At 40.7% G+C, this 13,989-nt stretch overlaps 1 protein-coding gene across 1 annotated transcript; it reads left to right on the top strand.

Moving 5' to 3' along the window:
- Window positions 1-294: 294 nt before the first annotated feature.
- LOC134207103 (uncharacterized protein K02A2.6-like) lies at window positions 295-2,289 on the top strand. Its single transcript, XM_062682823.1, has one exon. It carries the CDS (start codon window positions 295-297, stop codon window positions 2,287-2,289), a length of 1,995 nt encoding a protein of 664 aa, XP_062538807.1.
- The last annotated feature ends 11,700 nt before the right edge of the window (window positions 2,290-13,989 follow it).

The raw sequence follows: 13,989 nt of genomic DNA, 5'->3' as shown, positions 1-13,989 counted from the left end.
GCAGTAACTACTGACGATGTTTTTCCCAAGTTCAACGTTCCTCCGGTGAAGATCCATTATGATAAGTCGAGACCGCCCTGTCGGAATATCTTTTAATATTCCATTCGCTGTGAAGCCTCTTGTGGAAAAAGGATACAGGAACTGATTAAAGCTGACATCATAGAACCAGTAGTAGATGGGATGGATACTTCCTTCTGCTCATCCATGTTGGTAGTACCTAAAGGGAAGGAAGATATCAGGTTAGTTATTGATTTAAGAGGACCTAATAAATACATTTATCGGACTCCGTTCGCCATGCCGACGTTGGAGCAGATTTTGGCAGAGCTAGATGGTGCAGCTTGGTTCTCCACTATCGATATTACTAACGCATTCTTCCACATCGAGCTGCATGAAGAATCAAGACATCTGACGAACTTCTTCACAGAGTTCGGGATGTACCGGTGTGTGCGACTCCCTTTCGGTCTCTGTAACGCGCCAGATGTGTTCCAGGAGACATTGCAGCGGAAGGTGCTGGGAGGATGCAAAGGATGCAGGAATTACCAGGATGACATTTTGGTTTTCGGGTCAACGAAAGAAGAGCACGACGAGAATTTGGCCTCCGTCCTCGCGTGCTTGGCGAATCACAACGTGATGTTGAACAAAAGTAAGTGCGTTTTTGGAAGCCAGATTTTAGGGTTTTTAGGCTTTACATTAACGCCACAAGGTTGGATGGTGGAGGAAGGAAAAATTTCAGCGATCAGAGAATTCAGGACTCCAATTAGTTCATCAGAAGTCAAAAGCTTTCTCGGATTGATCACGTTTGTGGATAAATTCATCGTACACCGTGCTACTAAAACGGAGCATTTACGAGCATTGGCAGTTTCCGAGAAGTTCTATTGGACCGAAAACGAGGAGCGAGAATTTGAATACCTGAAAAATGAAGCACTGAAAACGATAAAGCGTCTTGGATACTACAACCCAGCGGATCGCATCGAACTCTTTGTGGATGCATCACCAACGGGCCTCGGAGCGGTGTTAGCACAGTACAATGAAGATGGGCAACCACGAATCATTGCCTGCGCGTCTAAAGTGCTTTCGCCAACAGAGCAACGTTATCCGCAAACGCAGAAAGAAGCGCTTGCTCTTGTGTGGGGCGTTGAGCGGTTTAACTATTATCTGCTGACAACATCCTTCGTGATTCGAACTGATGCTGAGGCTAATCAGTATATTTTCCATACCAATCATCGTTTGGGAAGAAGAGCAGTGACACGGGCTGAGAGTTGGGCCTTGAGGTTACAACCCTATGACTTCACCGTTCAACGCATACCGGGAAATGAAAATGTAGGCGATGCATTGTCCAGACTGATTCCAGAAACGCAGAAGTGCATACCGTTTGATGATGATAACGAGAAACATTTCCTGTATGCACTGGATTCAGGATCCATGGAACTTACTTGGAGTGAAATTGAATCTATGTCAGAAAGCGACGAAGAATTGCAATCAGTCCGTGAAGCGCTAAATAAAAGAAAATGGACGCCTGAAATTCGAGCTTACGAAGCCCATAAAAAAACATTACATTGCCTTGGATTTTTAGTTTTTAAGGACGAACGTGCGGTGTTGCCTCGGACTCTTCGCAGGAAAGCCTTGGAATCTGCCCATGGAGGACACATTGGCGAGGTGGCTATGAAACGCATAATGCGCCAATTTTTTTGGTCGCCAAAGATGTCAGCGGAAGTTTTGCTATTCATCAAGAATTGTGAAACGTGCGCGTTACTGTCCAAACGAAATCCGCCTGTGCCGCTAGTGTCAAGAGAACTCCCGGAAGGACCTTGGGAGAGCCTTCAAATTGACTTCTTGTCGGTTCCACGTTTTGGTACAGGAGAGTTCTTGGTTGTGATCGACGTGTATTCTCGGTACCTTCATGTGGTAGAGATGAAGGCCATGGATGCTGAGAGTACAAATGCTGCATTATGCGAGGTTTTCCAGACTTGGGGATTGCCTATCATCTTGCAGAGTGATAATGGTCCCCCATTCCAGAGCGCAGCATTTATCGAATTTTGGAAAAGCAAAGGGATTGATGTACGAAAGTCGATCCCCTTAAGTCCCCAGTCCAATGGGGCAGTCGAAAGACAGAACCAGGGGATTATTAAGGCACTGTCGGCATCAAAACTGGATGGAAGGAACTGGCGACACGCTCTCCAAGAGTTTGTTCACCGGCACAACACACTGGTTCCTCACTCTAGGCTTGCAGTGACACCGTTCGAATTAATGGTCGGTTGGAAGCATCGTGGAACGTTCCCCAGTTTATAGAGCAGTTCGTTGACCAAGGAGCTGGATCGAGATGAGGTTCGTGACCGGGATGCTGCAACAAAGCTGTCCAGTAAGACATATGCTGATTCAGTTCGGGGTGCCAAAGAATCGAACATCAAAGTTGGGGATGTGGTTCTGCTGGCTCGTCAAAAGCGAAGTAAAACCGATTCGACTTTCTCGTCGGAACGCTTCCGTGTAATTGCTAGAGAAGGGCCAAAGGTAGTGGTAATAAGCAGCACAGGAGTACAATATGCTAGAAATATTCAGGAAGTTAAAAAGGATCCGGTAATGGAGACAACTTCTGCTGAGGCCCCAGCTGCGGAAGAAACGGAAAGCCCAGCACACGATGAAGAACTTTATGATGCCAATCGTTTTGCTGTCCAGCAATCGGAAGATTCGCGACCACTTCGTAACAGAAACTTGATGAAAAGGCCTACTAGATTCAACGATAATTTTGTATATCGCTTATTTCACTAAATCGTAAATTAAAACCGGAGAAAACCTAAAAATTGAAACTATGGAGACCACGGGGAAAACACGAAAGAAAGTAGTAAACAGTAAGAATAGTTTGACGTTTAAAGTGTCAATGATTTGTTAACTAGGTAAGGATAAAAGAAGTGACCAATGATTTGTTAACTAGGTAAGGATAAAAAAAAACCTTAGAAAGGTGTTGGTGAAAGTGAATAAATAATATTTAATAATAATAAAACACTTTATTATAATATATTATCATAAAGGCTCCCTCAAATCTAGGTGGTTTCAACGCTGCGATTTTATCGTTGGGTTGCTGCATGCGATGTACCTTTGACACTTCCCTACCAACGGAGACAGAATAGCAGTCGCCAAGCGATAGAATCGTGTCGAGGCGTTAATTATGATAATAAATGAAGTTTTCCTAAGAGGAACCCCATTGTATGAGTGAATTCGAAGACGGACGGGTTGTATTGTTTCTGTTCAGCTTTAACATGTTGTCAGAATTCATAATACGTAATTTGTGAAAGAACCCTTGGCTATTTCACTCTTGTAAACATGAAATTTCTGACGTCATAAGTTGAAGAATGTGCTTATTCACCAGCAGTCAATGTTTGTCTCGGTTTGTATGTTATACAGGTTCGGACAATAAAGCATAAACGTGTTCGTTAAGTGTCGGAATCGGTAATTGTATTTGGGCACTAACACGAACAAAAGGCAAGCATAACCGACCCTGTGTAAATAGAATAAGCATTGATAGTTTCATCGGCGAAATGGGTGAAATAAAATGTCATCATACACGTTGTACTAAAACGGGTTATTATTCAGTTTTATTTTGCCAACTTCTATTAAAACACCCTAGATAAGCACGGTATGCAGTATAGATAGTAGAATCTATAGATGAGCGAAAGCATGGCTGAGTCGATTTTTTTTGACCATGCACGCGCGCATATGACGTCACAGCCCTTAACATTTCCATTGAAATCGTGACGTCATGCTCGTTTGGAGACACGTTTAACAGTTCGTTTGGAGACAGAGGATTTATCTCATCTATATATTCCACTATCTATAGTATGCAGGCGGTTATTAACAGCAGGTTGATTTTTTTTTCTTTCTTTCCCAAAACAAAACGGAAACAAAAATAGTTTGATCCGATAAAACGTATCCCTTGTGCGAGACCCTTTACTGTGTCATATAGATAGGAAATAAAATCTAGACATTGTGGTTTACAGTGGAGATGGGAAAGAATGTAGTAAATGAGGCGGTATACATATAAAATAATTGTCCTGGATAGTAAACATCAAGGGAATGATTATTGTAATCTGCTCCGCAAACCTGAACTTATAACTAGAATAAATAATAACAAAGTTTAGGAAACAAATTGACTGGATTGTAACGAGCGTACGACGTAGCATCAGTCTACTTGAACGAGCCTGCAATATCAGCCTACGTTTAAAGTGCCTGCATATAGAAGTGGCGCAATACTCCTATCTTTTAAAACCTTGTACCCGATTGGAACCACCAATCTGACAGCAAACGCGCTGTTTCAATTTTGAAATTGCGCCTCTTTGTTATTCTGTTAGCTTCGTTACCTGAGTGTATAAAAAGTTTCTGAAGGAAAAACAACAATGAAAAACGCACACTCGAACGCAACATGGAAACGCAAAGTCCATAGCGGAAATGAGGTGGTGCACAAAGCAGAGGAGTCATTCAGTAAACGATTTTCGTGGAAGAAAGTTCGCTCGTGAAATTGAGGACACGACAGTTTGTTTCTTATTTTTGTGATTTTTTTCACCAGTGAGCACACGGGTAAGCAAAAAGGAGCGACAAGATTGGTGTTGTATTTCTTTGTTTTGCGATGAGATGGAAATCGGAACAGTTCCCCTAATATCACGGAGAAACACGTTTGCTCATTAATGGGTACTTTTTATTTGCTATCTCTTTCTCTCTGCAGAAAAAATCACCCATTTTTAGAGAATAAGTGGATCTACTCATTCAAATGAGTAAATTCACTTATTCTTCCAAAAAAGGGTAAATTTTCCAGCAGAGAGAAAGAGATAGCAGAGAAAAAGTACCCATTAATGAGTAAACGATTTTTACCGGGTACCAATAGCAGAAAAAATATGTATAAAATGCGCCGGTTGGGTAAAATGCGCCGTTTTCATGGTTTACATCCCAAATTTTGTCTTAAAATTGTAGGCAGCTGAAACCAAAAAAACATTTGTAAGCCGCAAAACAAAAAAAAACTCACTTGAAAACCCTGTATTGAAAATAAAAAAAATTAAATATTATTTTGTCTAATTCCAACGCAATTTTGGCCTTCTGTCCTCAATGCTTTTTCTTTATATACCAGATTCCGGATTCCAGGCGCAATCTTGGCAGGATTCTGAGTGGATTATTGACCAAAATGCAAAGAAATCTTGGCCTTCAAGACGAGATTTTCAACATGTTCCAGACAGAATCCTGACCGGATTCCAAACTAAATATTGACCGGATTTCTGGCGAAATTTTCACAAGAATCCAGACGGGATCCAGACTGGATTCCATACGTAATTTTAACCGGATTCCTGATGGATTGTTGGTCGAATCCCGAACGAGAACTTGATTCGGATTTTTACCGGAATCTTGACCGGATGCAAGGCGTAATCTTGATCGAGTTCCAGACGGAATCCTGACCAAATTGCATTCAAGAATCTTGACCGGATTCCGAACGGAATCCTTATCGGATTCTAAACGGAAATCTTGGCCAGATGTCAAGAGGAATCCAGAAAAGATTCAAGATGGAACCCTAACCGGATTAAGAACAAAGTTTTCACCAAATTCCAGACGGAATCTTGGCCGAATTCCAAATGAAATCTTGTCCGGACATAGTCCATACTGGATTCCAGGTGGAATCTGGACGGAATCTTCACTGAATTCCAAACGGAAATCTGACCGGTTTTTAGGTGGAATCCTACTGAATCCCAAACGAAATCCTAAATACCAGAAGGTATTTTGACCGGACTCTAGACGATACAGATTCTTGACTGGATTTCAAACGTAATCTGAACCGGATTCCAAACGGAATCTTGAACGGATTCCAGAAGAAATCCTGACGGAATTCCAGACGGTTTACAGAAAGGTTCTTGACCAGACTCCAGAGAGAATCCTAACAGGATGCGAGACGAAATTTTCCCAAGAATCCAGACGGAATCCTCACCGGATCCGAAACAAACAAAATCTTGACCGGAATCTTGACCAGATTCCAGACGAAAACTTGACCGGATTCCAAACGTAATCATGACAGGATTCCAAATGGAATCTTAATCGAATTCCAGATGGAATGTTGACCAAATTCTGGAAGGATTCTTGACTATATTCCAGGAGAAATCCGTTACAAATTCCTGACCGAATCCTCAACAGATTTCAGAGGGAATACTAAACCGGATTCGAAACGAACAAAATCTTGATTGGTTTCTTGACCGGAATCCACTAAGGGTATGCGATAACACACTTTTTCCTAACGAAACGAAACGAAACGAAATATGTATTTACTTTCGTGACTTCGAAACGATACGAAATCAAGGTCCATTTAATTCAAAATTTTACGAAACGAAACGAAATTTTTTTTCCGCGGAATTTTTATTAAATTGGTTTTATATTATGTACGGAATTTTGATATCACTTTTCAAAGTCAAATAACTGACTGTTTTGCGACCAATAGAGTTATTATAACAGAGGAAGCAGTCTGTAATAAATCGCCGCGTTCCCGTTTATATTTATACCATTGGCAACAAGGCAATACCCCAGCATTTGTGCCGCTTTCAAAGGAATACATCGTGAAGCGTGTGCTCCCGAAACTGATGAATCAGTTCAGTTTTATATTAGTAAGTATATAAAATTATAGAAATTGTGTGATTTTTCGTTTCAAATTTCGTTAAAAACCTTATTTCACTTAAGAATTATGTGATTATACAGAAGCATACTTCATATTGACTTATCAGCGTGGTTTTATGGTATTGAGCTAACTCGAAATTAGAATATGAATGCATAGATTTTATTTTTTATCCAGTGGTATACTCCGTGCGTATACGCAAATAGAGAATTGATAATAGCATACATTTGCTCACTCGAAGAATCTTGTTTGTATTTCACAATTGTGACCGCAAAGTTTTTACGGCAGCAGTTTGCCAGATATGAATTAGATAAAAAGGCTATCATTCCTTCCAAATTCTTTTTATAGGAGACTCGGCCCATAGTCTTATATACAATCAGCTTGACGAACTGAGCTATTGTTTGTTTGTCCTTGTACATGTGTTTGTGCATATGAGACATGCAAAAATTGTTGCCAAATTTTCATCATCAATCGACTTCAATTAAGTGCAAGAAACAGATGTTATGGTCAGTATGAGCTGAAAGCAACCAGAACTTTCATCAATTTTAATGATCTTCTGGATTTTTTTTTCTGCAAATTTCATGCGAAGATTTAGAAATGCCCACGACTCTGCAATGTTCCATACATAATGTGCAAACAGTCAAAGAACAGCTTAGTTTAGCTTGATTAACTGTACGCATCGTAGTTGCTGTAGTATTCAGAGTAAGCGGCTAATGATTTTAGTTTGTATAAGTGATTCTAGACTATGAATTGATTCTGCTATTGCGGATAGTACATTAAACATAAGCAATCAAATATACCAATCGTGAAATCACATATTTCGCGTGCCCCAATTTACCGTACAATGTGGCAAGTTTTACATTAGACTTGATTCGAACTCTCAATTTTGCATATGCACTAATATTGACCTCTATCGTGAAAGAATCTGTGCATGATTGAGTATTTGAGAGTATGGAGAGCAACATATTGAATTTTCTGACGAACTTTGCTTCATTTAAGCGTGTGCCAAGGAATCGGTAGCTTGTGAAGGGCTGAGAGAGGTTGCGCGGCGGGGTATGGCAACGCTAGCGCTTTGCAGCCACCGCAGTGTGAGATGGTGTTGGTAGCGCCATCGGGTTGAGTAGCAACGACGAAGATTGCACCGTCAGTTTGTTGTCGAATTTTAAAACGAACAGTCGCACCGCTCTTCAACGGCGGATTCCATTCAGCCGTTTTCGGATGGAATACGACATGTCGCAGTCGGTAGTGTTTGGTTTTATATTTGTAACTAGCGCATGAAAATGGTGCTTGCCACATCCATTAATGTGCTAGTTACTAAATGGTAAGTATGCTCTCATGTTGTGGATTTCGGAGCGAGCAGGTCTCCGAAATCATAGAAAAAAAATTACCGAAGCGAGTCTTCGAGTGTTTAATAAAACATGATCCCGGAGCGAGCAGGTCTCCCGAGGATATAATAAAAGATACCGGAGCGAGCAGGTCTCCGAGGCATTTTTTTTGTTTATTCCGGAACGAGCAGGTTTCCGAGGCATTTTTTTGTTTATTCCGGAGCGAGCAGGTCTCCGAGGCATTTTTTTTTGTTTATTCCGGAGCGAGCAGGTCTCCGAGGCATTTTTTTTGTTTATTCCGGAACGAGCAGGTTTCCGAGGCATTTTTTTGTTTATTCCGGAGCGAGCAGGTCTCCGGAGGCATTTTTTGTTTATTCCGGAACGAGCAGGTTTCCGAGGCATTTTGTTTTGTTTATTCCGGAGCGAGCAGGTCTCCGAGGCATTTTATTTTGTGAATGCGATTAGAACTCCGAGGCATGTTGACGTCGAACTACGTCTGTGACCACTTTGCAAATGCGAAGCAGGATTCCGGAGCGAGTGGAAATCCGAGGCATGTTTACGTAGGACTACGTCTGGGTTTTCTTTAGAGGACCACACTTTGCGAATACAGAGGAGGTGTCCGAGACAATTTTTGTTCATTCCGGAGCGAGTAGAACTCCGAGGCATGTTGACGTAGGATTCCGTCTGTAGAGTACATTTTGTGATTGCGAAGCAGACCTTCGAGGAATTTTCGTGTTTATTCCCGAGCGTGTAAAACTTCGATGCGTGTTAAAGCAGGGCTACGTCTGTGTATTCATCAAAAAAAAGTTTACTTTGAAAATGCAAAGCAGTACTTCAAGGCATTTTGTGTTCATTCCGGAGCGAGTACACGTCAGAGACATTTTGACGTATGACTGCATCTGGGTATTTCGTAGAGCAGTACACTTTGCGAATGCATTGCAAGATTCCGAGACATTTTTTGTTTCTTTTTCGGAGCGAGTAGAACCTCGAGACATGTTGACGCTGGACTACGTCTGTGTATTATGTGGAGTACACTTTGTGAATGCGAGCCGACCTTCGAGGCATTTTCGTGTTTATTCTGAAGCGAGTAGAACGCCGAAGCATATTGACGTCAGACTACGTCTGTGTATTCTATACAAAAGTACACTTTGTGAATGTGAAGCATTCCGAGGCATTTTGTTTATTCCGGAGCGAGCAGAACTCCGAGGCATGTTGACGTAGGACTACGTCTGGGTATGCTATAGAGGACCACACTCTGCGAATACAGAGCACGACTCCGAGAAAATTTGTGTTTATTCCATTTTGTGTTCATTCCGAAGTGAGTAAAAAATCCGAGGCATTTTATTTTGTCAATGTGATTAGAACTCCGAGGCATGTTGACAACGAACTACGTCTGTGACCACTTTGCAAATGCGAAGCAGGATTCCAAGACATTTTGTGTTCATTCCGTAGACGTAGGACTACGGCTGTGTGTTCTATAGAGGAGTACACTTTGAGAATGTGAGGCATTTTTTTTGTTGATTCCGGAGCGTGTAGAACTCCGAGGCATGTTGGAGTAGGGGTTCGTCTGTGTATTCAAAAGAAGAGTAAACTTTAAAAATGCAAAGCAGGACTCCAAGGCATTTTGTGTTCATTCCGGAGCCTGTAAACATCAGATACATTTTGACGTAGAACTGCATCAGGGTATTCTATAGAGGAGTACACTTTGTGAATGAAGACTCTGAGGCGTTTTTTTGTGAATGTGAGTAAACTCCGAGGCATGTTGACGTCGAACTACGTCTGTGACCACTTTGCAAATGCGAAGCTGGATTCCAAGACATTTTGTGTTCATTCCGTAAACATAGGACTTCGGCTGTGTATTCTATAAAGGAGTACACTTTGCGAATGTGAGGCATTTTTTGTTGATTCCGGAGCGAGTGGAAATCCGAGACATGTTTACGTAGGACTATGTCTGGGCTTTCTATAGAGGACCATACTTTGCGAATACAGAGCAGGTGTCTGAGACAATTTTTGTTCATTCCGGAGCGAGTAGAACTCCGAGGCATGTTGACGTAGGATTACGTCTGTAGAGTACATTTTGTGAATGCGAAGCAGACCTTCGAGGAATTTTCGTGTTTATTCCCGAGCGTGTAAAACTTCGATGCGTGTTGAAGTAGGGCTACGTCTGTGTATTCAACAAAAAAAGTTTACTTTGAAAATGCAAAGCAGTACTCCAAGGCATTTTGTGTTCATTCCGGAGCGAGTACACATCAGAGACATTTTGACGTATGACTGAATGTGGGTATTCCGTAGATCAGTACACTTTGCGAATGCATTGCAAGATTACGAGATATTTTTTGTTTCTTTTTCGGAGCGAGTAGAACCTCGAGACATGTTGACGCTGGACTACGTCTGTGTATTATGTGGAGTACACTTTGTGAATGCGAGTCGACCTTCGAGGCATTTTCGTGTTTATTCTGAAGCGAGTAGAACGCCGAAGCATATTGACGTAGGACGACGCCTGTGTATTCTATACAAGAGTACACTTTGTGAATGTGAAGCACTCCGAGGCATTTTTGTTTATTCCGGAGCGAGCAGAACTCCGAGGCATGTTGACGTAGGACTACATCTGGGTATGCTATAGAGGACCACACTCTGCGAATACAGAACACGACTCCGAAAAAATTGTGTTTATTCCATTTTGTGTTCATTCCGAAGCGAGGCGAGGCATTTTGACGTAGGAATACGTCTGTGTATTCTATGGAAGAGTAAACTTTGCGAATGTGAAGGACTCCAAAGCATTTTTGGTTATTCCGGAGCGAGTATTTTGAGGTGGGACATCGTTTGTGTGTTCTATAAAAGAGTATACTTTGCGAATGCAGAGCTGGACTCCGATGCAACTCCAAGACATGTTCGTCTGGGTATTCTATAGAAGACCACACGAATGCAGAGTAGGACTCCGAGACAATTTTGTTCGTTCCGGAGCGAGTAGAACTCCGAGACATGTTGACGTAGGATCACAGACGTAAGCTTCTATGAAGGAATACATTTTGCAAAAGGACTCCGAGGCGTTGTTTTATTTATTCCAGAGTGAGTAAAACTCCAAAGAATGTTGACGTAGGACTACGTTTGCAAGTTCTATAGAGGATTGCTCTTTGTGAGTACCGAGCAGGACTCCGAGGCATTTTTAGTGTATTCCGAATTGTGCAGAAGCAAGTAGAATTCCGAAAAAAAATTAAAATGTGACCCACAATCATTATTAGTTTTTAGCAAAAATATGACGGTACTTAACATATCAAGTTTGTTCTTCTTTGCATTAGATTTTGATGGTGCTACAATATTAAGAATTGTTCTAATTTATTTTGGAACAATTTGGGTATGATTTCTCTTCATAATGAAATATTTATAAAATTGAAATCATATTCTTACAAAGCTGAAAGAGTAGGGAAGGAGAAAGATGTAGTATTCAGAGTAAGCGGCTAATGATTTTAGTTTGTATAAGTGATTCTAGACTATGAATTGATTCTGCTATTGCGGATAGTACATTAAACATAAGCAATCAAATATACCAATCGTGAAATCACATATTTCGCGTGCCCCAATTTACCGTACAATGTGGCAAGTTTTACATTAGACTTGATTCGAACTCTCAATTTTGCATATGCACTAATATTGACCTCTATCGTGAAAGAATCTGTGCATGATTGAGTATTTGAGAGTATGGAGAGCAACATATTGAATTTTCTGACGAACTTTGCTTCATTTAAGCGTGTGCCAAGGAATCGGTAGCTTGTGAAGGGCTGAGAGAGGTTGCGCGGCGGGGTATGGCAACGCACCGCAGTGTGAGATGGTGTTGGTAGCGCCATCGGGTTGAGTAGCAACGACGAAGATTGCACCGTCAGTTTGTTGTCGAATTTTAAAACGAACAGTCGCACCGCTCTTCAACGGCGGATTCCATTCAGCCGTTTTCGGATGGAATACGACAGTTGCTAATCATAATTTGCTGAGATACAGCAAATATGCCCAGCTCACCAATTGTATAATCTATTTTGTATAAAAAAAAAAAAATATTCTCATTGTATTTGCTTCGGAGTTTCCAATTCATGACCAATAACGATGCCGGTCACGTGCTTACAGTCAATTTATCCCTTTGGCTTAGGGCCTTTTTAACTCTTAAGCGGTGCTTAAACCTGGTTTGAGACCTAAGCGGAGGTGAAAAAATCAATCTTCAATAAGAAAAAATGCGCTCAAAAATACTTCACAATGGCCCTTGGAATCCACGCCACCGTTTTGCCTCTTTGACAAAGTTATACTGATCTGATTCATATCTGATTAAGGTACACCGGGGCAAGTTGAAACGGTTTTTTCAAAGTTGAAATTAGAAGTGCTGTAAAAAAATCATCCTTTGATAAATTTTTAATCCGTTTGCGGTGTTTGATAGTACGGCTTTGGCCCCTTATGCATAAAAAATAAGCAACCTTACCAAACTTTAAAAAAAAAATTGAATACTGAAAATATTTTTTTATATGCATTGTTTCAACTTGTCCCACATATCGGGGCAAGTTGAAACACTGCGCTATATACAAACATAACTTAATTTTGCCGTATTAAATAAAATATATGTACTTAGTGAGACTCAAGGTTGTCAAGGTGACTGTAGTGCCAGGATTCGCAAAAGAGTCCCATCTAAATTTTTGACGGTTTTTATGTTCTTTCAAAAATGAGCTCAAAATTGTCCCCTGTTTAAGGAAAATTGATAAAATAGTAGGCTTGGCTCTAGAAATTTGAAAATCAAATCCCATTTGTGTTGTCTCATCTTGATATTTACGCTCATAAAAGACACATTCCAGACTTTGGAACTCTTTTACACAAAAATAAACTAAAATATGGAAATCTTATGCGAAAAAGGGCAGTATACAACAAAGTCACAATAGTAGTTTGTGCAACTAGTTGCAAAAAGATGATTTTTTCAGCACGAGTTGTACGTTTATCCAACGAGGCTTGCCGAGTTGGATAAATACTACGAGTGCTGAAAAAATCGAGTTTTGCAACGAGTTGCACACGCTATTTTTTGCAATGACGAAAAATGGGCTTTAATATGATAAATCTATACCAAAATTGTACAAGCGTATTTACTCCACATGATCATTCATGCGAATAAATTATGTTGCGGCAGAGAACAATAAGATTCCATCTTATCTGCCAAATTGCATAGCTTGAAAAGCTATGAAGCGATGGATGCAATTGCCTTTGGAAAATTGTGATGTTATGTCCAACAAACCATTTCATTTATTACGAGACGCTTAGAGTACACTATTTAAACACTCACCCAAACTAATTCAGCTAAAAGTAGTCATGTAACTTCTGTCCCAATGTAGGTTTTTCATTATAGCACCCAAATGAGTGCTTTAATGAATATTATGCAACCCATTTGAGTTGCATAATGGTCATTAAAGCACCCATTCTGTTGGTATGGAAAAGTAGGCCGTTTTATCACTCAAATGACAACTGTAAACCAGGTATTATGATCAGGAATTGCAAAAACGTAATTTTCAGGGACCAAATTCTAGAGATCGCACTACACTGAAAATTTATCACACGCAAAAAAATCGTGAACCAGCAAAAATACACCGTAATTTAATTCATGGATTCAGGAACACCAGTCACGTTTTCCAGAACGTTCCAGAAAACGTGACTGTGTTCCCGAATCCGTGGCTGCTGTTCACGAAAAAATACACCGTGAACTTGTTAGTTCACGAACTCATGAACGCTTTTTTTGCGTGCAGATTGATTACGTCCTACTGGTGACCACTCGGATTACTTTTCAGGATGGTTCATTAGTTGGTTCACTTGAATTGTGTGTAATATGACCAGCAAGCGTCCTGCGGAACGCGGGACGCCTATCTAGATTGCGTCACTGGCGTGAAAATCGATCATCCAAAAGTGCATTCCGCATAGATTTTGGCCCTAAAAAACATGGAAAAAATCTTGTAAGGCTGTATGAATTGTAATAAATTTGTAAAACGAAGTTGAGAAATGCAGCGTCCTGGT

This window comes from Armigeres subalbatus, chromosome 1 (genome assembly GCF_024139115.2).
Source record: "Armigeres subalbatus isolate Guangzhou_Male chromosome 1, GZ_Asu_2, whole genome shotgun sequence".
Taxonomy (NCBI): domain Eukaryota; kingdom Metazoa; phylum Arthropoda; class Insecta; order Diptera; family Culicidae; genus Armigeres; species Armigeres subalbatus.
Note: the sequence above shows the minus strand (reverse complement) of the source record. Positions and strands in the feature narration are given on the sequence as shown.

Excerpts from the sequence above, each read along its gene's own strand:
- LOC134207103 (XM_062682823.1), top strand. The coding sequence starts at position 295 with ATGCCGACGTTGGAGCAGATTTTGGCAGAGCTAGATGGTGCAGCTTGG.